The 26,491-nt window shown below is 36.4% G+C and overlaps 1 protein-coding gene across 2 annotated transcripts; it reads left to right on the top strand.

The window, feature by feature from the left end:
- The first annotated feature begins 1,975 nt into the window (after positions 1-1,975).
- LOC131940914 (hemocyanin 2) lies at positions 1,976-25,025 on the top strand. 2 transcript variants are annotated; one of them, XR_009386594.1, is made up of 57 exons: positions 1,976-2,051; positions 4,502-4,766; positions 5,103-5,296; positions 5,409-5,664; positions 7,258-7,408; positions 7,606-7,741; positions 7,947-8,217; positions 8,421-8,548; positions 8,939-9,088; positions 9,220-9,335; positions 9,460-9,637; positions 9,749-9,912; positions 10,082-10,356; positions 10,454-10,565; positions 10,663-10,808; positions 10,942-11,072; positions 11,374-11,480; positions 11,618-11,779; positions 12,002-12,101; positions 12,226-12,414; positions 12,559-12,699; positions 12,852-13,027; positions 13,136-13,371; positions 13,459-13,715; positions 13,854-14,038; positions 14,125-14,340; positions 14,435-14,578; positions 14,726-14,954; positions 15,118-15,334; positions 15,418-15,616; positions 15,972-16,230; positions 16,346-16,654; positions 16,810-17,008; positions 17,136-17,296; positions 17,412-17,538; positions 17,698-17,951; positions 18,069-18,194; positions 18,320-18,484; positions 18,600-18,862; positions 18,956-19,151; positions 19,294-19,546; positions 19,630-19,772; positions 19,988-20,128; positions 20,227-20,460; positions 20,548-20,846; positions 21,179-21,360; positions 21,488-21,697; positions 21,795-22,019; positions 22,111-22,301; positions 22,424-22,687; positions 22,803-22,970; positions 23,180-23,308; positions 23,417-23,575; positions 23,711-23,851; positions 24,126-24,377; positions 24,646-24,715; positions 24,746-25,025. XR_009386594.1 is itself a non-coding variant. In XM_059299823.1 (56 exons), exons 1-55 carry the CDS (start codon positions 2,010-2,012, stop codon positions 24,366-24,368), a joined length of 10,314 nt encoding a protein of 3,437 aa, XP_059155806.1. In that variant the 5' UTR covers positions 1,976-2,009; the 3' UTR covers positions 24,369-24,377; positions 24,646-25,025. The 2 variants fall into 2 exon arrangements, 1 of the variants encoding a protein (XP_059155806.1); XM_059299823.1 differs by having other exon boundaries at positions 24,646-25,025.
- Positions 25,026-26,491: the final 1,466 nt, after the last annotated feature.

The following is a 26,491-nucleotide window of genomic DNA, read 5'->3' as shown; positions in this document are numbered from 1 at the left end:
CGGCTGATAACACAAGTTATCAATGTACTATTTTAGCTGCACCATTCACTGAGTTTTAGCCTGTAACACGAAGCGCCATTGTCTTGTTTTGACCTTAAAAATTGGCAGCTAAGCAAAAGCGAGAATAATAATATTGTTGTAAACAAGCTGACAAACAATCAGGCATACAATCAGACAATTAGACAAAGAAACAGGCAAAGTATCCACCTCTTTGGCTGTATTTTAGTTGCAAAATAAAGCAATGATCTTCTACAGACTTCGTTGATATTTTTTGTTCATCATTTAATAAAGAATAGTTACACCAGCTGAAACTATCCAAAGCCCTGTATATTCCTCTTAAAGGAGCACTGATTTCCCTCGGTGGGGATTGAATGCTAGATGTATATTGTAAAAGACATACTTATCGATCATTGTGTGTAACATCTGTAACATGCCCTTCATATTTGTTCCCCCAATTACAGTAGGTTTAAAAATAAATGTTAAAATAAATAATTGAATAATAATAAAAGCTGGTTCCAAATGGTTTCAAATAGCTGCTGCCAGAAAGCATATTTTTCAACCAAAATTGAAATTTGATAACATTTGAGAATTAAGTACAAATGACTTACGGTTTAATTAAGGCTAGAAATATTCAAACAAATAATTAATAATAATATAAAAGTAATTTAGCGAACACTTTTATTTTTAATTTAGATTAGTGGAGTAAGGATGTTGTTGTGATAGAGGATGTTACATCATATAACTTCAAGTTGACTTCAAGTAGAAGTTGAGGGTGGTTTTTTAAAATATTCGAATTTATAAAAAAATTTCTAAACTGCCTTTCAGCGGCTTATATTCAATACAAAAATATGAAAGTGTATAATCGATGGCTCCCAGTTTTAATTTTTTTAAATGAGACGAAAGGGTCATCCATAAATGACGTCACCCTTTTTTTGACGATTTTTACCTCTCCCCCCCTCCGTCACACGTCGTCACAAAAAGCCAGACCCCCTTAAAATGACGTCACACCTCAGCCTACAACCCCCTCCCCCCCCCCCCTCAAAACTGCTGTTGAATATTTCTAAAAAAAATCGATATTTTTCCAAAATCTTGTCAGAACTCTGTCCAAACAGAGTATTTTGATGAATTCCTATTACAGTTTATTAAAACCGTTTTCTAAAATGCGAAATAACAGCTAAAACTCGTTTTCTAACATTGCTTTTTCATAATGCAAAAAAGTGACGTCACACAATCTGAACCCCCCCTCCCCCTCATCACACACCGTCACAAAATGTGAGTGATCTTCTCATATAATCTGACACTGCTGATCAAAGAGAGATGTGATCTTTTTACATTATTTTAAAACTTCTAATAAAGAAATATGTGATCTAATATGATTTGACACTGATAATAAAGAAATATGTGATCTTTGATGATTTGAGAGCTATTATAATTTTTTTATAGTTTTTGCAATAAAATGGAAACTATTAAAAAGTACTTTCAATTTTTTTTTTCAAATGACTTCAAGTATTTCGAGTAGAAAATTAACTGTTACATAGCTGCACTTGTAACGTTTGAGATTCAGTAGAACCATGTAATAGAATAACAAAGAAAACAAGATATTTTGAAGGTTCTAGAAGACATGACCTAAATGTTCTAATCTTTAGTGGGTGTCTAGAATGTCACGAAAAATGCAACCTTGACAAAAACGATGTTAAAAAGACCATTATAAGACAGGGGTGGCAGGTGTGTTATCAAATATTTCTTGTTAATAAAAGATTTTAAATTATCAAAATAAATACAAAAATCACTTTTCTTTTAAAATTGCTACAAGCACCAATTGAGACCAACTGCTTATTCAAATGAAAATGCAATTGTAAAATTCATAGCTAGACAACCTGACTACCCCAAGAACTGAGTGTTTTGGGATGATCCATTTCAGTCATAGCATCCCAACTAGTATAAAAGGCAGGAGAATCGCTGGTACATTACGCCACTTGTTGGACTGTTGTAATACACAGACCACACCCATGGCTCGCCTCTTGCCTTTACTGGCTCTCGCACTTTACGTGGTGAGTACTGCTATGTGCTGCTTCATGTTTTATGTACAAGCTTTGTGCTACTTCATGTTGTATGTACAAACTTTGTGCTGATTTATGTTGTATGTACAAACTTTGTGCTGCTTCATGTTGTATGTACAATCTTTGTGCTGATTTATGTTGTATGTACAAGCTTCGTGCTGCTTTATGTTGTATGTACAATCTTTGTGCTGCTTCATGTTGTATGTACAAACTTTGTGCTGATTTATGTTGTATGTAAAACCTATGTGCTACTTCATGTTGTATGTACAAACTATGTGATACTTCATGTTGTATGTACGAACTTTGTGCTGATTTATGTTGTATGTACAAACTTTGTGCTACTTCATGTCTTATTTACAAACTATGTGCTACTTCATGTTGTATGTAAATAATATTAGCTATTCCATGTTGTATGTACAACCTTTGTGCTGCTTCATGTTGTATGTACAATCTTTGTGCTGATTTATGTTGTATGTACAAACTATGTGCTACTTCATGTTGTATGTACAACCTTTGTGCTGCTTCATGTTGTATGTACAATCTTTGTGCTGATTTATGTTGTATGTATAAACTATGTGCTACTTCATGTTGTATGTACAAACTTTGTGCTACTTCATGTTGTATGTACAAACTTTGTGCTGATTTATGTTGTATGTACAAACTATGTGCTACTTCATGTTGTATGTACAAACTATGTGATACTTCATGTTGTATGTACGAACTTTGTGCTGATTTATGTTGTATGTACAAACTTTGTGCTACTTCATGTCTTATGTACAAACTATGTACTACTTCATGTTGTATGTACAATCTTTGTGCTGCTTTATGTTGTATGTACAAACTTTGTGCTACTTCATGTTGTATGTACAAACTTTGTGCTGATTTATGTTGTATGTACAAACTTTGTGCTGCTTCATGTTGTATGTACAATCTTTGTGCTGATTTATGTTGTATGTACAAGCTTCGTGCTGCTTTATGTTGTATGTACAATCTTTGTGCTGCTTCATGTTGTATGTACAAACTTTGTGCTGATTTATGTTGTATGTAAAACCTATGTGCTACTTCATGTTGTATGTACAAACTATGTGATACTTCATGTTGTATGTACAAACTTTGTGCTGATTTATGTTGTATGTACAAACTTTGTGCTACTTCATGTCTTATTTACAAACTATGTGCTACTTCATGTTGTATGTAAATAATATTAGCTATTCCATGTTGGATGTACAAACTTTGTGCTGCTTCATGTTGTATGTACAATCTTTGTGCTGATTTATGTTGTATGTATAAACTATGTGCTACTTCATGTTGTATGTACAAACTTTGTGCTACTTCATGTTGTATGTACAAACTTTGTGCTGATTTATGTTGTATGTACAAACTATGTGCTACTTCATGTTGTATGTACAAACTATGTGATACTTCATGTTGTATGTACGAACTTTGTGCTGATTTATGTTGTATGTACAAACTTTGTGCTACTTCATGCCTTATGTACAAACTATGTACTACTTCATGTTGTATGTACAATCTTTGTGCTGCTTTATGTTGTATGTACAAACTTTGTGCTACTTCATGTCTTATTTACAAACTATGTGCTACTTCATGTTGTATGTAAATAATATTAGCTATTTCATGTTGTATGTACAACCTTTGTGCTGTTTCATGTTGTATGTAAAAGCTATGTGCTGTTTCATGTTGTATGTACAACCTTTGTGCTGTTTCATGTTGTATGTACAACCTTTGTGCTGTTTCATGTTGTATGTAAAAGCTATGTGCTATTTCATGTTGTATGTTCAAGCTTTGTGATACTACATGTTGTATGCACAAACTATGTGCTACTTCATGTTGTATGAGAGCTATGTGCTACTTCATGTTGTATGTACAAGCTATGTGCTACTTCATGTTGTATGTACAAATGTTGTGTTACTTCATGTTGTATGAGAGCTATGTGCTATTTCATGTTGTATGTACAAGCTATTTGCTACTTCATGTTGTATGTACACATTTTGTGTTACTTCATGTTGTATGTACACATTTTTAGTTACTTCATGTTGTATGTACCTAGTAGTAGAGCGCTAGACTGCTACTCCAATATTCTTGAGTTCGACGTACTGAGTCCTACGATTTTTCGTTAGGGAAAGTGAAGGCGGCAGTGTATAGTGTACACACACTAGCCCTCATATGGCGAGCTAGCAAAAATAGTTGAACTCTACTTCACTTACTCCATGGAACGAGTGAAATCGTTTAATATTTTAATAATATTTTCAGCTGAGCTTTAGAGAAGCCGTCCTTGTGCTGCTAACAATAGATGAAAAGTTTTGAAGATATATTTTAGTGTTTTCAATATTTTCAGCTGAGCTTTAGTGAACCCATCCTTGTGCTGCTAACAATAGATGAAAAGTTTTGAAGATATATTTTAGTGTTTTCAATATTTTCAGCTGAGCTTTAGTGAAGCCGTCCTTGTGAGAAAAAATGTTGACAGTCTGAGCAGTGAAGACATCCTAAACCTCCAGAAATCTCTGAGAGCAGTTGCTGACGACACTTCTGATAAAGGCTATGCTGCGATAGCTGCATATCACGGTTACCCAACTCAGTGTAAACACGGCGACAAAGATGTGGCTTGCTGCATCCACGGTATGGCTGTGTTCCCACAATGGCACAGACTCTACGTGGTGCAGATGGAGCAAGCGCTCAAAGAGAAAGGTAACCTGACTTTCTCAGAACTCATTCATAATTCAGTCCCTTTACAACCACACAGAGATACAGTTTTATTAGCTAAGTATTAGAGTTTTTTGTAAGTTATACATTAGAAAAAATATTCGCTGGTTTGTAATTTTTTAAATTTGTAAGCTGTAACAGATTTGAGCTTATATCTTGCAGAAATAAAAAGTAGGCCTACTTAAATTCAAGTTAGAAAAAAATTGAATATATCTTAATAAGATACATTTACAATGTAAAAAAATTATTTCCGCAAAATGAAATAGATTTTCAAATGTTAAATATAATGTAAGTAAAGAAATTCCAATTTCAATCCACCAGGTCTCAGTATTGGTATTCCATATTGGGACTGGACTAAACCATTGAGCGCTCTCCCTGACCTCGTCAGTCAGCAAGTGTTCATTGACAGTGATGGCGGCAAAGCCAAGAAGAATGTCTGGTACCAAGGAGATATCACAGTTGATGGCGTTGTTAAACACACCGCCAGAGCTGTTGATGACAGACTTTTTCAGAAGGTCGCTGTTTTACTTTAATTATATCAAGGCTTAAAATAATATTGTTTATCGTTCAAAGCGTCTTTTATAGAATTAATTAGTTACAGACATACATGAAACTGTTTATTCACAGGTTGATGCTGGTGAGCACACCGATCTCTTTGAGCACGTGATAGACGCCCTCCAATACCCCAACTACTGCCAGTTTGAGGTCCAGTTTGAGGTGGCTCACAACACCATTCACTACCTAGTGGGAGGCCGTAACAAATACTCCATGTCCCACCTCGAGTACACTTCATATGATCCCATCTTTTTCCTACACCACTCTAACGTAGATAAAATCTACGCCATCTACGAGGCATTGCAAAAAGAGAGGGGTTATACTCCAGGTAAAAAAATTCAAGTTTTTTTTTTCTTTTAGAAATCCTATAATATAAAAGCCCATGTGCGCACTTCTCTCTCTCTTTCTCTCTTTCTCTCTCTCTCTCTCTCTCTCTCTCTCTTTTTGTCCGCAACATTTTTGGGGCTGTGCGATCAGTAAGTTCGGCGATATATGGAGAACATAAAGATACACACTTTTGTTGAAAATAATATGATGGATGTTTTAAATGTATAAACAAAGTTTTATTTAAAGAAGGAAAATAAAAATAAAGGCGTGTTCGAATGTAGAAATTTTTTTTAATTATCCAAGCGGAAAAGTGAAAAGAACGCAAAAAAAAACAACAACAACAAAAAAACGATATGACGTCAAATGCAAGATGTTCAAACTACGGAGAGTAACAAAACTAATGACGTCACCCAACAATTTTAAAATATGAAGAATTTAACAATTTCATTCGACTTTGATTTAGATCAATAAATCTACTTATAAAGACATGAAATGTCTAAAATTTTCTTGTCCAAAAGTAAATACCATTGAACAGTCGGATTTTTAACGGAACCATTAAGTCTCTTAAATAGTGTGTGCATTTAATATGATGGTGTGTTGACTAATAATGTATATAAATTGATTTTTCTAATAGTTATTGGGAGTTTATGTTATTTCAAATATGTCGGCTTTTCGTCTATTTAGCGTTGTTCATTGAATTGTCATTCAAGCACATTTCGTTTTGACCGATAACGATTTTATAAAATATTTTTCTCTAACAAGTATAACATTAAAATATATGGGCCTATAATTCAAGTGTAATGAGTACCAATGGTTAGTATCCAATAAATGACTAGTACATTATTTTGAAAAAAATATGTTTTAGTGTAATTAATATAACTTCATCAAGAAATAAGCAGGTCACACATTTGTTATTCAGCACCAATAATGTTTCTCAGAATCATAAATAAAGAGTTTAAATGTATATGCCTATTTCTTTCTTATTGATCATTTTGATTTGTATATTTTTGGACGAACTTACAATTTTAAAATAAAACACTAACTCGAAAGATTCTCCGAAGACTGTTAAAGTTTTTACCTTTTTTAAAAATAAATAACATAAAAAGTAAATGTCCATGGTATAGAGACATTATAAATCTGAAAAATATATAAATGGCAATAGCCTAATAAATGGCGTGGCCTATGTACTGAATCGAATGTACAAAATTCATTTTATGGATTATTTCGGATAGTTTTAATTATAACAACGTAAACAAAAAAAACAAGATTGAGAAACTTAAAATGTGTATGAGATCACAAAAACTAAAACAATATGTTAAAATGCCTCATTCGGAGATAACAATTTAACAAGATGAAATTTTAAAGGAGTAAGTTTAATTTCAGATTCTCTTTTAAAAATGTCATTATCCAACACAAAAATGTATTAGTATGTTTATTTTGTGAACAAATGAAAGCATGATTAAGTATGTTTATTTTGTGAACAAATGAAAGCATGATTAAGTATGTTTATTTTGTGAACAAATGAAAGCATGATTAAGTATGTTTATGTTGTGAACAAATGATAGCGATTAAGAACTAATTATGTTTGCCACAGGCCCAGGCTGCACAGGAAAATGCGAACTTTGCGACATCAAACTGTTTGAAGAGCCAATGGAGCCATTCAGCAGGGACTCAAATCCTTTCGCCATTACCAAACAAAACTCTAAACCTAGAGAGGCCACAGACTTCTCCACTTTCAGCTACAAGTTAGTGCCTTTTCGTATTTATAGCTAGTACTGTTTCAAATTTAGATACAAGGTTGTCCGTTCTAATATTCCAAATGGTTTCAAGTGTTCAATATAGTTTAAACACGGTTAAAAAAAAACAACTAAGTATTGTTAATGACAAATCAAACTCAACTGAAATAATATTCTACTAACGTACATACGTCATTGTGTTTCAGATACGATAATCTGACTCTTAACGGCTATGACCTAGCTGGCATCAAGAAGCTGATTAAAGAGAAGTGGTCACATGATCACGCCTACGCTACATTCCGTCTTCATGGTATTGAAACATCCGCTAATGTCCGTGTTGAGGTGAGTTTAAAAAAAAATAAAAGCACATTTCATTAGCTCGTATATTTTATTAATTAAAATAGTCTTTCATTTAACTCTATCCTCAAAAGTTCTGTCCACATTTCATTCGCGTCTCTTGCGTATTTGCCAACATAAGGTCACTAAATGTATAGACCTTACTTAGTAACAAAGACATGAGACTAGATGGGTTGTGTTTCTCCGCCAGGTTTGTGTCCCCGCTAAAGACGCCGTCTCTGAGCCCCACTGCGAGTTTGCCGGTGACTTCTTCGTACTAGGAGGACCAACTGAGATGCCCTGGGCTTTCTCTAGACCTTACTACTTTGATGTGACCAAGACCGTGGAGAAACTCGGTGTCCCACTTGACAGCAACTACCGCATCAAGGCCCAGCTCTTTAGCGTTAACGGAACCCAATTGTCTTCCAGTCTCCTCCCTCACCCCTATGTGTCTTACAGACCAGCTAAGGGACGCACTGATCGTAAGTTGCATAGCACTCTGCGTAAAATTCTACCAATACTAATTTAATTAAGACAGGAACAGTGGCACAAATATGTGCTAGTGTAAGAGAAAGACATTGTATTATTAAATACAACCGAGGCATAAAACAATTAACGTATTAGAACAGTTGATTAGTGAGTGTTAAACCATGTATGTAAACACTATTCCAATCTCCTTCAAAAGCTGCCATCGCCCACAACGAGGTGAACCACGAACACGAGTACCACGACGATGTTGCAGTACGTAAAGACGTCGACCGTCTGACAAGGGAAGAAGTTTATGAACTCAGACAAGCACTTGCTAGATTCCAGGTAACTAGTCAGACATTGCACAAGGCGCGTTTGAAAACTTATTGTTCAAAACAAAACTATTATTATCTAACAAGGAAAAAACATTAGAATTTATAGCTTTTGTGTTGATTAAATTGTGTATATAAATAGATGGCAATATAAATAGTTGAAATACATTTTCTCTATGTTATTCGGTAAACTAGTATGAGAAAACAGATTTTAACATTCGATATTTGTAAAACTGTTTATTATAAACCACATCAAATAAGATCAAACTAAAACAACGTTTATTTTATAACTCCCTGCGATAATGCAATAATTTACAGTAGGTTAATTAGACTAAGCCGAAATATTTAAGTTTATATAAATGAATGAAGAACATTTGATAGCTTGTAACTCGTTGTGTTTTAGAACGACTCCAGTGTTGACGGCTATCAAGCTATCGCCGAGTTCCATGGTGACCCAGGCAAATGCCCCACACCAACCTCTAAAGTCAGACAGGCCTGCTGTATTCATGGTATGCCAACATTCCCACACTGGCACAGACTTCTAGTCGTTCAGGTTTGTATTTATCCACGCACTTTACATTTCAATTAGTGATGATTTGAACTCAATTAGAGAGCGAGTGTAGTTGAACACAAGGAATCTAATGGCAGTGTAGAGACAAAATCAGTAATTGTTCTTTGTATTAGGTTGAAGACGCTCTTCGCCGTAGAGGTTCTCACATTGGTATTCCATACTGGGACTGGACAAAACCCGGAACTTCAATTCCAGCATTGGCTGCTGATCATGATTACCTTGATCCTAAGTAAGATATTTAAAATTAAACATATGTGTACTAAAGCATTATAATAATGTATTTAGTACCTATTTGTCTAATTACGAGAGATTATGTTTTAATGCATTAACAAAACCTCATGTAACTCCTACAGGGGCGTGTCCCATCACAACCCCTTCCATCACGCCCCCATTGCTTTCCTCGGAGCTGATGCCAAGACTGGCCGTGACGTGGACAACTCACTCAGTCAGCAACCCAAACTAGGAGACCACACTGAGCTCTTTGACGCCTTCCTTTTGGCTCTAGAGCAGGACAACTTCTGTGACTTTGAGGTAAGTAATACATTTGTTTTTATAAAGAGAGCAGTGCAGTATTCTTATAGCAAATTTGTTTTGTTACATATACCAACTGTTCTACAATACTCCATGAATTACGTTGAACAGATTCAGTTTGAAGTTGCCCACAACTTGATCCACGCCCTTGTTGGTGGCAAAAACCCCCACAGCTTGGCCACACTTTCATACAGCGCATTTGATCCAATTTTCTACCTGCATCACAGCAATGTGGACAGAATCTGGGCCATCTGGACAGCTCTTCAGGAGCTGAGGTAAGCAGAAACAATCGTTTTGGTTTTGGAAAGTAATGTGTTTTATTCTAATAATAAGCGAAAATATAGAAAAAAGTCAATAGACAATCGATATAATACAGCCTCAACAGTCTTATTAGTCGAAATTAATTGTTGCATCCTGACAATTTTAAAACTATTTTTATCCCAGAGGCAAACCTTACAAAGCTCACTGTGCTCAGTCCTACACATACGAGCCATTGAAACCATTCGCCTTCGCCTCTCCATACAACAACAACGAGAAAACATCTAGCCACGCTGTCCCTCGCAATGTGTACGACTACGAGACTGAGCTTAAATACGCATACGACCAACTTGAGTTTGGTGGCATGAGCATTCGTCAGCTTAATGATTACATAATCAATAACCAGAAAGCTAAATCAAGAACTTTCGCTGGCATTCTTCTTCATGGATTTAAAAAATCAGGTAACTTCGACTAGAACAAAAATTCTGTACATTAGAGATAAATACATTAATGATTGCACGGTAAATGTATACAACTTTGAAATCTTTCTCCTCGCAGCAATGGCCCGCATCTACGTGACTGCACCAGGCAAAGACAAATACTTAGCCGGTCGTTTTGCTGTATTGGGTGGACCTTCAGAGATGCCATGGAGATTCGACCGTCTTTACAGGTAACTTAAATACTGGTTTAGTTGTGTGAATGACATGTGGTAAGTAAAACGTGTTAACAATGGTAATTGTATGAACTACTTTGTATGATATTTGCAGACATGAAATTACTGATGCTCTTGAAGATCTCAACCTGCATTGGGCTCAGCCTTTTGATGTAACTGTTGAATTCGAAACTTTTGATGGCTCTGCCCTAGAAGGAGTTGAGTTCCCACGCATCCAACTCATCTACAAAGCCAAAGAACGTAAGTAAATAGAATCGTTACAAACAGAAAATATACATAGAAACATAAGCATTGTTGCCAACAAATACGATAACAAATTGACATACCTAATAATATATGATATTTAAACTATTTTACATTTTGTTATTCACAGAGGCTAAAGAAGAAACCCCCGATACTCTCAGGATTCGTAAAAACGTGGACACATTGACAGCCTCTGAAGTCTCTGAACTACGTCATGCCATGGCCAACCTACAGGGAGACAACAGTGCAGGCGGTTACCAGGTAATAAATGGGATATTGTGAGCTCAAACATACGTTAGTCCACGGGGGGGGGGGGGGTTACCAGGTAATTGGTGAGGCCTGTTAACCCCAAACAAATGTTAGTGCAGTGGGTAATATACAACAAGTTTTGACCTTAAACTTTTCAGCTATAGACTATTACAGGAGTTTACCAGATAGTAAATGAGGATTTCCATCTTAGCTGATACAGCTGATAAAGCTGTGTACTTTAGATAGGATGTATCAGAAAATGCTCGACTTAAGTTGTAAATTAAGAAAGAATATTTTTCACAATTTAAAACAGGATCTTGGAAGATTCCACGGAACACCCAAATGGTGCCCATCTCCAGACGCTGAGGTTAAGAAATCATGTTGTCTTCACGGAATGCCAACCTTCCCACACTGGCATAGGTTTGTTACTTTTGCTTATTGGTCTTGTATAGGCTTACGGTGATTAAATGACGTTAAGTGCTATTTGTTAAAATGTTTGAATATTTAGGAACCTAATGATTTTTGTATAAATATACAATTTATTATAATACCTACAGGCTCTGGACTGTGCAAGCAGAAAATGCACTTCGTCGTCATGGTTACCATGGTGCTATTCCTTATTGGGACTGGACACAGCCCATCTCAGAGCTTCCCGATCTCGTTAGCAGTGCTGAATATGCTGATAACGATGGAGCAAACGTCAAGAACCCTTTCTTCAGGTACACATTTTGATTTGTTTTAATAGAAATCCTTCTAACAATGATACGACATATTTAAATTGTTACAAAAGCCAGATTAACACTAATTAGAAACGTAGAACTAATTATTTTTTTAAGTAAGAAAGTTTTTAACATACAATTAAAGGGAAAAATGTGTTTTAAATACAGCAAGTGTTAATTTTCATTTCAATTTGAGTAATTTGAGATAACGAATCTTTACAGTGCTCATATTGACGATGCAAACCATGATACAACCAGAGCAGTAAGAAAAGACCTTTTCCAGCAACCCGCTTTTGGCGAATACACTGATATTGCTAAACAGGTGAGAGTGTAGGAACATTTCATTCATTTAACCATTACACAGGTGTTGATAAAAATAACAAGTTGCCATTTTTTAAATAAATATATAGTAAGCATAAACATGATGGTTGTTTGTTGGCTTTCAGGTTCTCCTAGCTCTAGAGCAAGAAGATTTCTGTACTTTTGAAGTTCAGTTTGAGATCGCCCACAACTTTATTCACGCTCTTGTTGGAGGTCAAGAACCTTACTCTCTGGCTTCCCTGATGTACACCGCATTTGATCCACTCTTTTATCTGCATCATTCCAACACTGACAGAATCTGGGCTATCTGGCAGGTAAAAAACTCATTTTGTTTTAAGACCAGTAATGGAATTATTCTCGAGGAGCTTGGCTTTATTTAACTTTACTTACATAATATTCGAAAAGCGTGGCATTCATTGATCGATCAATCTGCTAATATGTTGTTGAATTGAAAACAGGCACTCCAAAAATACCGCGGCAAACCATACAACACCGCTAACTGTGCTATTGGACAGCTGAGAAAACCCTTGTCTCCATTTAGTTTGACCTCTGACATCAACCCTGATGCCGACACCCGTGAACATGCCGTTCCTTTCCAGGTAAATTTGACTACACTCGTTTCAAGTTAAAAGAGGAGGTTAATGTATTTTATAGAAATAGTTTTCGTGATGATATTTTTTAACTCAAAATATAAAGTCGTGCAATAATATTAAAAAATACAAAATGAAAGATCAAAACCTGTCAATCCTAGGTATTCGACTATCGTAACAACTTCCATTACGAGTACGACAATCTTGAATTTAACGGTCTGAGCATTCCCCAACTTGCCAAACAACTTGAAGAGATCAAAGGCAAAGATCGCGTCTTCGCCGGCTTTATGCTTCATGGACTTAAACAATCAGCTCTGGTTACATTCTCCATCTGCAAGTAAGAAAAAACGTTTCCTTTTGCACGAAGCTATGTTGACCTACAGGGTGTAAAGCATTGTGAAGTCTAATCTGTTTTATCACCATGCAAAAACAATTTACATTTCAGAGCTGCAGACGATTGCAAGGAAGCTGGTGAGTTCTACATTCTCGGAGATATAAATGAAATGGAATGGAATTACGATCGTCTCTACAAGTATGAGATCACACATCAACTTGAGGAGCAAAACATTCACTACAACGATCGTTATGACATTACTGTTAAAGTTCAGGCCCTAGATGGCAGCGACATTACAGAAGCAGCAAATATCCCACCACCAACTGTCCTGTTTGAACTTGGAACTAGTGAGTACACAGTTCTAATTCGAAAGTTTAGATTCTAGTAATTTGTTTTGATTCATCTAAGTTCTAATGTGTATTATCCTTCTACAGGCAACCTCTACGGCAAAGAATACCGTCCATCTGTTACAACTATCTCCAATATCCGTCGTAATCTTAACGACCTCAGTGAGGGAGAAGTTGAGAGTCTGAGGTCAGCTTTCCTGTCCATCCAACAAGATGGAACTTATGGAGACATTGCAGCTTTCCATGGCAAACCTGGACTGTGTGAACATGATGGCCATAAAATTGCATGCTGCGTCCATGGTATGCCAACCTTCCCAGCCTGGCACAGATTGTATGTTGAACAGGTAAACTGAGGATGTCGAAGAACAAGCAATTAAGCATTGTATCTTAATTTATAATTTAGCTTTAATATATATGTAAACCTTAACAAGACTAGTATAATTGCTTATAAATCTTACATAATTGATGTCATGTGTTTGTAGGTCGAGGAAGCTTTGTTAAGCCGTGGGTCATCTGTTGCTGTTCCATACTGGGACTGGACTTCACCATTCCAAAAACTACCTTCACTTATAAGCAAGGCGACTTACTACAATTCTCGTCAGCAAAGATTTGATCCCAATCCATTCTTCAGCGGAAAAATCAAAGGAGAAGACGCAGTGACCACTAGGTGAGATATCCCATTTTGTTTCTCCCTCGAGCTATTCTCAATCACGATTTCAATGCTTCACGTAATAATTTGAATATTATCTGCAGAGATCCACAACCAGAGCTGTTTGACAACAGTGAACTTTATGAAGAAGTTCTATTTGCCTTAGAGCAAGACAATTTCTGTGACTTTGAAATCCAATTTGAACTTGTCCACAACGCTCTCCACTCTCTACTCGGTGGCCGTGCACAGTACTCACTCTCTTCACTGGACTACTCAGCTTTTGACCCGGTCTTCTTCCTGCACCACGCCAACACTGACAGGTACGTTGTTTTGATTGTTTAGCGCATATAACCAAACATTCAATTGCAGTAAGCTCACTAGTTGTAAAATCGTTTAAAAATATTTTCCCTGTAGAATCTGGGCCATCTGGCAAGAGCTCCAACGCTACAGAGGTTTGTTGTACAACGAGGCTGACTGTGCCATCAACCTCATGAGGAAACCACTGCAACCCTTCAATGATGGTGGACTAAACCACGGAGACTACACTCATAGATACAGGTTTACTTTTTTAAGTGTATATTTATACATACATATACCTTAAAGTTTTAAATTATTATCTGCACACTATTTGAAAATAAACTAAAGTCTGGGAGCTTTAAAGTAGCTCTAACCGTCATAATTGAAATTTCATTTTACTATCAACAGTCGCCCTGCCGATACATTTGACTACCGCAACCACTTCCACTACGAGTACGACAACTTGGAGTTCAACCACATGACCATTCCACAACTGGAGGCTTTGTTGAAGAAACGTAAACAAAATGGCCGCGTATTTGCTGGCTTCTTGCTTCATAACATCGGTCTGTCTGCTGAAGTTGATATCTATGTTTGTGTTCCTGCTGGACCCAGAGGAAAGAAGAGCTGCGACCACAAGGTAAACATTTGCTTTTTATTTGACAAGTTTTTAAAGTTATGTTTTTTGAGACAATGCCGATAAAGCTTGTGATTTCACTTGTCACGTAATTAAAATCTAAATTCTTACAACTATAATGGGCACATTATTTAATTAATGAATTTTTATAAAACATTTCTAACAGGCCGGATCATTCTACATCCTTGGTGGTGAATTAGAGATGCCTTTTGTCTTTGACCGCCTGTACAAACATGACATAACTCATACAATCAGAGATTTAGGTCTTAAGTTGGACAGTGCTGCAAACTTTGAACTCAAGATTGACATTAAGGCAGTTAATGGCAGTCTGTTAAGTGCCGACATTCTACCTACACCCACCATTCAATTTGTTCCTGGAACAAGTAAGTGAATTTCGTCTCACTTTAAGAGTTTTGTTTTAAATTATTTAATCTTCAATTCGTGAATTCAACATTTCTTTCAACAGCCGAAGTTCAGAAACCATCTGGTGAGGTCTCCAGCTATTTAGTAAGAAAGGAAATCAACTCCCTCAGCCCTCGTGAAACATTTTCTCTGTACAAGGCTATGGAGTCTCTTCAGGCTGATAGCTCTGCTGACGGCTGGCAATCAATTGCAGCATTCCACGCTATCCCACCTCTTTGTCCACATCCAAGTGCAAGCAAGAGGTCAGATAGTCTTTCTGTAATTCAGCTTTAGCCTTATAGGACATTAGTATTTAAGATAGTATTTCAATATTTCATTTATAGTCTTTGTGATAAATTCAGTTATTTAACTCGTTTTTCGTTGTTTAGTGACTAATGATAATTCTCGGGAGGAGTACAAAATATATAAACTATTATGAAATTAAAAGAAATCTACATCATGGCACATGCACTCAAAGTAAAAGTCAGTTTAAATGATAGAGTAAGGGTGAATAAAAATATGTAAACCTATAAGAAAAAAAAATCTACACCATGACAAGTACTCACAAACAAAATGTCTGTTAAAAAAATAACTTAATGGAGAATACATTATTTTCAGATACGCTTGCTGTCTTCATGGTATGGCCACATTCCCACAATGGCATCGTCTCTACACTTTCCAAGTTGAGGACGCTCTACGTCGTCATGGTTCTCTTGTTGGTATTCCATACTGGGACTGGTCTCGTCTATCCTCATCCCTGCCACATCTTATTGATGACGAAAGCTACATAGATCCCAATTCCGGTGAAACTGTCGCCAACCCATGGAAGAAAGCCAAGATTGCTTTTGAGAACTCTGAAACTGAAAGAGACGTTGTTGTAAGAATATCTTTATTGATCTCCAAAAATTATAAACAATAGTACTTGATTCGTTAGTCTTCGGTCCTATTTAAAATATTCACGCGATGTATTCAAATTAATTCAATTTTTACAGAGTGACAAACTCTTCAAACGTGGACCTCACGGATGGGACACATGGCTCTTTAACCAAGCCCTCTTTGCCCTTGAACAAGAAGATTACTGCAACTTTGAGATTCAGTTTGAGATTACCCACAACGCCATCCACTCTTGGCTCGGAGGATCCAAAGAACATTCTCTTGGCCATCTTCACTATGCTTCATACGACCCTGCTTTCTTTGTACATCACTCAAACACTGACAGACTATGGGCTGTTTGGCAAGCTCTACAAAAATACAGAGGTCACGATCCTAATGAAGCCAACTGTGCCCTTGAGCAGATGAAAGTAATTATTTATTTCGAAATTTTAAAATACTAACTCTGTATGCATGTAAGAAATCCGTAGTAATTAAAATTACTTTTAGCAATTAGGGTAGTCATTGTATAAATACATATAAGCCTGTATGTGTGTTTATCTATAATAACTTCTTTTCTTACCAGGAGCCACTGAAGCCCTTTAGCTTTGGAGCACCATACAATCTGAACCCCAAGACAAAGGAATATTCACGCCCTGAAGATACATTCCAATACGAAGATCATTTCCACTACAAATACGACAACTTGGAGTTTGTTGGTCTCAACATTCCACAGCTGGATGCCTACATCAAGGAAAGACACGAACACGATAGAGTTTTTGCTGGTGTGTTGGACAAACTTTATTTATTTTAATAATATTTCTATTTTCAAGTTTTCATTTTAGTTCAGTTTATTAGCAAATTGAAAACACATCAACGAAGATTAATGCTGAAACATATTTTTCTTTGCAGGATTCTTATTGAAAGGATTTGGTTCATCTGCATTTGTCGAATTCAACATTTGCCCTAAGGATGGAAACTGTTTCGAAGGAGGCTACTTTACAGTTCTTGGTGGATCAGCAGAGATGCCTTGGCAGTTTGACAGACTCTTCAAATATGAAATCACTGACCAGGTCTGTTTACTGAGATGCATTTAAAAAATGTATAACATTGTTCTGTAATATATAATTGAATTAATTGTCAAATGGCCTTATTGACAGAATAATTAATGATCGCTTTTTGAAACAGCTACAAGAACACTCAATTCGCTTTGATGATGAATACAGTTTTGAGGTCCACATCAAGTCTCCAAATGGCACAGAACTAAGCAGTAGTCTATTGGCAACACCAAGTGTCATCTTCGATCCCGCTAACCGTATGTACTCCTATAGCACGGTTACTAAAATCTCGGCTTTACTATTCTTTACACCTTCTAGACCGTATATAGGGACATGTTTTACGAATAATATTTTTCTCCAGATGTTTAGACCTTATGTAAGGCTTTATTTTACCGTTTAAAACATTATTTCTACAGATGATCTTGACTTGGAAAAAGTGACACACAACTTCGTCCGCCGTGACCTGAACAGTTTAACCGAGCGTGATGTCCAAAGCTTGAAGGCTGCCCTTCGTGACTTACAGCTGGACACAACCAACGATGGCTGGGCCAGTCTTGCCTCAATGCACGGTGCCCCAGCTCGCTGTAAAGATGATGCCGGCAAAGACGTTGCTTGCTGTATTCACGGCATGCCAACCTTCCCCCACTGGCACAGACTTTTCACATTGCAGGTCATTCAAACATTAATCAAAAATTGTACACAAATCTTATTCCTGGACTTAGAATTACCAAATACCTTATTTCTTTCCTGTATAAAATAACGTCAAACCTTCATGACCACCATATAGGTTGAGCAAGCTCTACAGAGACACGGAAGTGCCATTGCTATTCCATATTGGGACTGGACTAAACCAATCAAGGCTTTACCAGAAATTTTCACTGATGAAGATTACTACGATATTTGGAGAGATGAGGTAAGACTGTGATTTAATCTTTCTAAAATGTATGTTGTCTATTTATTACGTATTGATTTGAAAAGATAAAATTCTATGTTAGGTGATAGGGAAAGAAATGAAAGTGACATATTTTCCCTTTATAGGTCGTCCCTAACCCATTTGCTCGCGGCTATGTACCATCTGAGGAAGTTTACACCGTTCGTGACGTCAGACAAGAACTGTTCAAGACATCCAAGGATGGATCTCATTCTGATCTCTTTGATCTTGTTCTCTCAGCACTAGAGCAGACCAACTTCTGTGACTTTGAGGTAAAAAATAAAAACACCTAAATAAATTTAAATGAAATATACAGAGATAATAATAGCAGTTTAAATGTTTACAATCACTGCGTTATTTTAAATTCTTTTCGATGTACAAATGTAGGTCCAATTTGAAGTAATGCACAACGCCATCCACTACCTAGTCGGAGGTCATCAGACATATTCTCTGTCATCACTTGAGTATTCAGCCTACGATCCTATCTTCTTCATCCATCACGCCTTTGTTGATAAAATCTGGGTCGTATGGCAAGAACTACAGCAGAGAAGACATCTGCCCAGCAACCGTGCTGATTGTGCACTGAACTACATGAACGAGCCAATGAAACCATTTAACATCGAGGGCTTCAATATAAACTCATTCACAAAGTAAGACTAATATAATGCATAAGAAATCTATTTTTCTAAAAAATGCAGAATACAATATTAACATTGAAACTTTTAACTTTTTTTTTCACTCAGGAAACACGCTGTCCCCAACACCGTCTTTAACCACGAACATCTTGGCTATCAATACGACAATCTTGAAATTGGTGGCTACAACATTGAACAACTTGAGGCCCTTATTGCTCAACGTCAAAGCCGTCCAAGAGTATTTGCAGGTTTCCTTCTGAAGGGAGTGAAGACTTCAGGATCAGTGGTCCTACAGATCTGCAATGTAACTAACATGTTTTGCTTTAAAAATAAGATTGTATATGTTAGTGAATTAATAACAATTGGGAGATAAGCATAATAAATGATCAAAATCAATATGCTCGTTAATAACACAATAGATGGTGACAAACACATATTTTTTACAGTCTAGAAAACAGTGCTCATATGCTGGACGCTTTAACCTCCTTGGTGGACCAACTGAGATGGAATGGGCATTCGATCGTCTGTACAAGAAAGATATTACATGGGCTCTTGAAGAGGCTGGCATTTCACCTGAATCTGTTTTTGATGCTGAGAATGCTTTCACTCTGGATGTTAAAGTCTACAATGTCGATGGAGAATCAATTAACGTTAAGAGCGTGTTCCCAACCCCAAGCCTCATCTTCGATCCTGCACATGGTAAGATGACAAACAATATTTATTTCTTTTCAATGTATCGCATTTTCTTCAAAGTTATATAATCAATCAATATGCTTTTTAAGGTGCCGCTGAAGATGTTGTATCCACATCAATTGCTGGAGTTGGTGTTCGTAAAGACGTCTCAACCCTTTCAGTGTCTGAAACAGAAAACCTGAGAAACGCTTTGAGAAAGGTTCAAGCTGACAATGGTCCCAACGGGTTCCAGGTAAATTTTATTACGATAATTATAAACGGTTAGGTGTAATTAAACTGATAACAACATTCTAGTTCTAATCTTAAAAACAATTAAATTATGTTTTATAGATGTGTGACGTTCACAGTTCTTCAGGTTTTACTAAATTTATATTGGAGTAGACAGGAATATTTGCAGCGTAAAAAAATATTTAATCCCATTACATTACTTTTGAAATCTTTTCTTAGAATATTGCCAGCTTCCACGGAAGCCCAGCCAGGTGCGAACATAATGGACATTCTATTGCTTGCTGTCTCCATGGTATGGCCAACTTCCCTCAATGGCACAGACTCTACGTTAAGCAATGGGAAGATGCTCTAACTGCTCAGGTGAGATTACCAAATATATTTTGTTTATTTAAAAACAGATAACAATCAATAATTGTTCATATTAATGTACATGTAATTTGCATATAAAAATATTTTAGGGAGCCATGATTGGTATTCCATACTGGGACTGGACCACTGCCTTTACTGCTCTTCCAACCCTTGTGACAGAAGAAGAAAATAATCCTTTCCATCATGGTAAAATCTACAATGGAGAAATTACAACAAGAGCACCCAGAGAACAACTTTTCAATGACCCTGAATTTGGATCTGAATCTTTCTTCTATAGACAAACACTTCTAGCCTTTGAGCAAACTGATTATTGCGATTTTGAGGTATTTGAACATCGATATAGATTAGCTTGGGTAATTGATTTTTCTACACAAACTGTAACCTAATATACACTATAACGTTGTTTAAAGGTCCAATTTGAGATCAACCATAACGCCATTCACTCCTGGACTGGAGGTGTCTCCCCTTACGGCATGTCTACACTTGAGTACACTGCCTATGATCCTCTCTTCCTGCTCCATCACTCAAACGTTGACAGGCAATTCGCTATCTGGCAAGCTCTCCAGAAGTTCAGAGGACTTCCTTACAACAGCGCCAACTGTGCCATCCAACACTTGCGTCAGCCAATGAAACCATTCAGTGAGGAATCAAATATTAACCCAACTACCCGTGCCAACTCTCGCGGTATTGATGCGTTTGATTACGATAGGTAAGTTTTTTTATATAGAATTAGATAAAATTTAGACAAATAATAACGTAGGAATACTATTCTTACAAAGAATAATGAAAATAATAAAAGAAAATTTGTTTGCATATTGGTACCAATGCTTTCAATTAGGATAGTTAAGTGCTGTATGTGATATTCAAGTATAATTAACACGTATATCGAGCACCGTTATTGATTAAGAGATAATGTGATAAGATTACTTCTTAATTTAAGCTTTCTTTTAAATCTTGCTTAAAAAGTATAATTCAATTATTCTTTGTGAAACATAATTAAATTTGAATATCGTTATCTGAGTGAGTATTTTACTTAAATAGACTGAACTACCAATACGACAACCTGAACTTCCATGGACTGACCATCTCCGAGCTTAACGACGTTCTCGAGAGACGCAAGGAAGAAGATCGCATCTTTGCTGAGTTCCTTCTACGTGGATTTGCCTTGAGTGCTGATGTCACATTCAGACTGGTCGACGATAAGGGTCACAGTGAATTCGCTGGTAAATATTGGCAGTTTAGAACTCATTCTCTCTTTTTTATTGCTTAGAATCGAAATGAAGCACAAGATTCCCATTGCTACAAATTGATAGTTCCGTTAATTGTACGTTTTGTTTCACTTCTAACTAGGTACTTTTGCTGTTCTGGGTGGGCCACTTGAAATGCCATGGGCTTTTGACAGACTTTTTAAATATGACGTCACCAATGTGTTCAACAAACTGAACCTCAGACCAGATTCAAACTACCACTTTGAGGTTGAGATTAAAGCAATTAACGGCACCATCTTAGACTCCAATCTAATTAGGTCCCCAAGTGTGCAGTTTGTTCCCGGCACAAAGAGTAAGTTTAATTTATAAAATAAACGTTTGCTAGGTGTACATAAAGTTAAGAATGACAAAGATTGAGTGCATTTACCAACGTAATTTTTAAATTCCAGAATTCTACGAAAAGATTGCCGAGAAAACCGCCAAGCGCGACGACAAGCTGGTCAGAAAGAACATTAACCAACTAACACTTGATGAAGCCGCTAACCTGAGAAACGCCTTGAACAAATTCCAACAAGACCAGAGCGATGAAGGCTACGAAGCCACTGCCGGATTCCATGGTGCTCCATTCAAATGTCCAGCCGATGGTGACGACAAATTCGCTTGCTGCGTGCACGGTATGTCAGCTGAAATACACCAATCTTTAATTGATTACACGGAACCAATCACAACAAGAAACTGGTATATTCTCATGTTCTTCTTCCCTAGGTATGCCTGTCTTCCCACACTGGCACAGGTTGTTCACTGTTCAAGTGGAACAGAGTCTGAAGAAAAATGGCGCCCTTGTTGGTGTTCCATACTGGGACTGGACTGCTCCAGTACAATCTCTTCCATCTCTCTTTGGAGACAGCTCTGACTTTAACCCATTCTATTCCTTCCAAATCGCCTCTGCTAATCACGTAAGTCAAAATGCTTGCTAAAGTGTATTCTAAAAATAGTAAATACATAATACGTATCAGTTATTTCCTTAATCCTCTAATATTGATATACTTCTAATAACTTGTGAACTTCTAAAATTTAGAAGACTACCCGTGACGTCCAGCAAGACCTCTACTCTAACCGTAAAGTCAATGGCTACCATTACCTATTCTACCTGGCACTAAACACCCTCGAGGAAGACAACTACTGCGACTTTGAAGTCCAATTTGAAGTTCTTCACAACGAGATCCACGCTACCATTGGTGGTAGTGGTCAGTACTCAATGGCCACATTGGACTACTCAGCCTTTGATCCATTCTTCATGATCCACCACTCTAGCATTGACAGAATCTGGGTTATCTGGCAGGTAATACGACTTTTCTGTATATTACCTTTGGTTGTATTTATTATTTTCTACTATAATAAAGAAACATATTGGCCCGAGCCAACAATTACATAGTGTTTTGTCTTGTTGAACTCAGGAACTCCAAAAACTCCGTCGCAAACCATTTAACTCTGCCCGCTGTGCTGGACACATCATGGAGAGACCTCTACAGCCTTTCAGCTACCCAGAGGTCAACCACAACGAGTTTACTCGCCTCAACTCTGTACCTAATCTTGTTTTTGATTCAGAGAGATTCGGATACCAGGTACGCCTGATATCTTTGATTTCGTACCTGAATAGTCACGGACGTGTATGCCAAACGTTCTGTTCATTGTCTTTGCATTTCACCCATTTGATTGATTTGATATTTTAAGCCTTAAAGAAGCCTTTAATACATGTATTAAAAATAGATTGTTAGGATTAAATTAACTTTGAAATCATTATGTTTATTTTAACTTTTGTTTTATTTGACAGTATGACAACCTTGAACTGAACGGCCACAGTGTTGAAGAAATTAACAATATCATCAATGATCTGCACCACCAAAACAGATACTTTATTGGTGTTGTCATCTATGGTCAACAGAAAAGTCTGACTTTGGACGTAAGACTAAATACCATATTTTAAAACTTTTAATCAATTGACTTAGTTAACACTGTTACAAACATGTCCGTTTGAAGTATACAATTTAAATGGACCTTTTATCTAAAGATTTCCCTGGTGGGCGCGTCTGATGAAGCTACTTTTGCCGGTCAACTGCACGTGCTTGGAGGTGAGAAAGAAATGCCATGGGCCTACGAGAGACTCATGAAATTGGATGTTACCGATGCCTTCAAGAAATCAGGAATCGACCCAGACCATGCCGTTAAGGTAGTGTGTTGTTGTACTCCTCGACTTTGATAAAGGTTGGCAATATTCACATTAAAATATTAATGGGGTATTTTAAACAGCGCTTTGCATGCATATAAACAGACTCAGTAATAAGTCGTGTTCTTTGTTCTAAAGGCTAAAGTGGTATCTACTGAATACTCTGGTGCATCACTTGGTGAAACTACCGACTACGTGTTTATTGTTGAAAGATTGGCCAACACTGACTACGATGTTGTAGAGATCCCAGTTGGTAAAGACCACAGCCTACCACCAAAGGTGTGTTTTTAAAAGCTTACACCCGTTTCATTTAATCGTCATTTCTTGTGATACAGTTGTATTGAGATGTTACAAAAGATTCAAGTATAATTAAATAATATAGATGTGCTCTAAACATACAGCACCTTTCAAGTCACATTAAAGTGTATTCAGCGTTTAAAATCTTATTTTACTTTTCACAAAATCATGTTGCTATTCTAGAAGCAAGTTTATTTTATGTGTCTCCATAAATTGTTTCACGTCGAATAAAATGCAATAAACCTTTGGCCTGCAGATTGTATTGAAGAAGGGCACCCGTGTTAAGTTTGTCCCCATCTCTGCTGACTACGTGACGCCCATGGAAGACCTCGGCAGCTACACCAGCTACTACAGGTGCACCGTGCCACCATTCTCCTACCAAAGCTACGCTTTAGACAAGATCCACACTCTGCAGCCTGGCGACCATTTCTTCGTGCCTGCAGACAAGTCTCTCTGTGGTGAAGGCAAGAGGATCCAAGTCACCGTTGAAGATGAATAGGTCACTCGTGTAAGTGTTAAGCCTCATTTTTATATACATGCATATAATGTGGGACGGAGTGGTCTAACGGTAGGGAGCTGGACTGCTAACCGTAAGTGCTGACCACACTATCCCTTCATATGCCGAGGTCACAGAAATAAATAAACTCTACTTCACTTGCCCTATAGACCGTCAGGTTTGAAAAGGGAACTTTACTTTTACGTTACATATAAAGGCTAAAATTAGAAAAACATTAACGTAACAACAAGCAATAATGTTATCTTATTTTCCTCCACAGATTTGGACCTAATACCGATGGCACTATAAAAAGTATTATTGTTTTAATTGTGTTTGTCATGTCTGTTTTCCTATGGATCATATACAATGTAACTATTTTCTCTATTGCTCAATTTTGTTTTCAAATAGCAAAAATTCAATATTCATTTTAAAGCAAACTCAATGAAAATTTGTCAATGATCCCCAGTTAAGATACATAAACACTGTTGTTTTTTTTTTGGTGCAATTATTGTGCATTACAAAAAATGTCACTTTTTTGGAGTGGTTGTGTCATAGTTTTGAGATTGAAGGGTACGAATCTCTCTGCGTGTGTTACCTCATATCTCTATTGACCTCATGTTCTTAGTGCCTAGAATTGAATAAAATGTTTTAAAGTTCAAACTTTTACTTGTTTATTACAGTTGTGTTACAGTGCCAGAAACGTGAATGAAAATTGTAACATGCATATAAACGTACAAAACAATTCTTACCATTTAAATTACAAAAATTAATCATACAAAATAGAAAATTTTATCGGAAAATGATATAAAGTTAAAAATGCTAGGAAAGCAATGTTGAATATCACATGCGTTTTTGCTTTTTAGCGCAATTTCCATTCTGGAGAATTGCGTTTATTAACCCGTCATTTCTGGATGGATGGATGGATGGATGGATGAATGTGTGTCCGCAGCTTTAAGTCGTATCTCCTCCTCAACGAAGCAATATCGATGACTAGTTCCAAAAGCAATTATGTTAAGCAAGTTACAAGGATGAACATAGGCCATAAAAATTCCGGGTTTCTTTCATGGATTTCCCAGAAAAGCCAAAAAATCTCGAAAAAAATCAGTTTTTGGCCCATATCTCGGCAACCAGACCACTTAGCGACTTGAAACATGTACCAATCGATTCCTGTCATAATTTAGAACAATATTGCCGAAGAAAGTTTTCAAAAATATCCTTTCGTTCGGTCACAAATTTTAAAATTACATAAACACCTACAAACCGATTGTTCTTCTAGCTTGAACGCACCCCAACATTATACGTCAGAGCTATTTTTAGATAACATAAGGAAATTGCGCACAAATGTCACTAGACTTTTTTAATTAACTTGTTTAAGACTAATGCCAGCTGTATACACTCATTTATTTTATGAATGTAATCAATCATACACCAAGGACACTAATATTAACTGGCATATGTACAGCTCTTTGTTCACCAAAGAAAAAATGAGCTTACTTCACAAGTTTTAAGAATTTACATCTCTTCAATACAAAAAGAGTCAGCAACAGTGTTAAAGAAAAGATTCCTGATCATATTGCAAATTAAAATTTCAGTGTGCATACGAAAGTTATTTCAAGACCAACCTAATCGACTTTCTCGTATAGAGCAACAAATTGAAATAAAGATAATCGTTTACAACAACGAGAGAAATACTTTCTAACATACAATGACTATAGCAATACCTAGATGATCTACTTTCTCACATACAATAACGATAGCAATACCAAGATAATCTACTTTCTCACAGATAATAACAATAGTAAGATCAAGATAATCTACTTTCTTATATTCAATAACGATATTATGATCTAGATACAATGATTCTCACATACAATAACCTTTGCAAGACCTAGGTGATTAATACTCAACATTCAGCGATTAATGTTGTTTAAATACAAAAAAAAACAACATACATAATTGCTTTCTATGATGGTATTCAAAAAAGCTGTAGGCCTTCAAAGGAACCAACCATTTAAAAAGTTTTAAAAACAAACAAACAATTATTCAATTATAAATGTATATATTTTTCTTGCATTTACAACATAGAAAAAATGTTTTCTTTTAAAAATAAACTGTCTTTGCGTATT

The sequence above is a fragment of the Physella acuta genome, unplaced genomic scaffold (assembly GCF_028476545.2).
Source record: "Physella acuta isolate Inbredline_101_S28 unplaced genomic scaffold, ASM2847654v3 ptg000335l, whole genome shotgun sequence".
NCBI classification, from domain to species: Eukaryota; Metazoa; Mollusca; class Gastropoda; family Physidae; genus Physella; species Physella acuta.
This window is presented reverse-complemented; position numbering and strand designations above follow the sequence as displayed.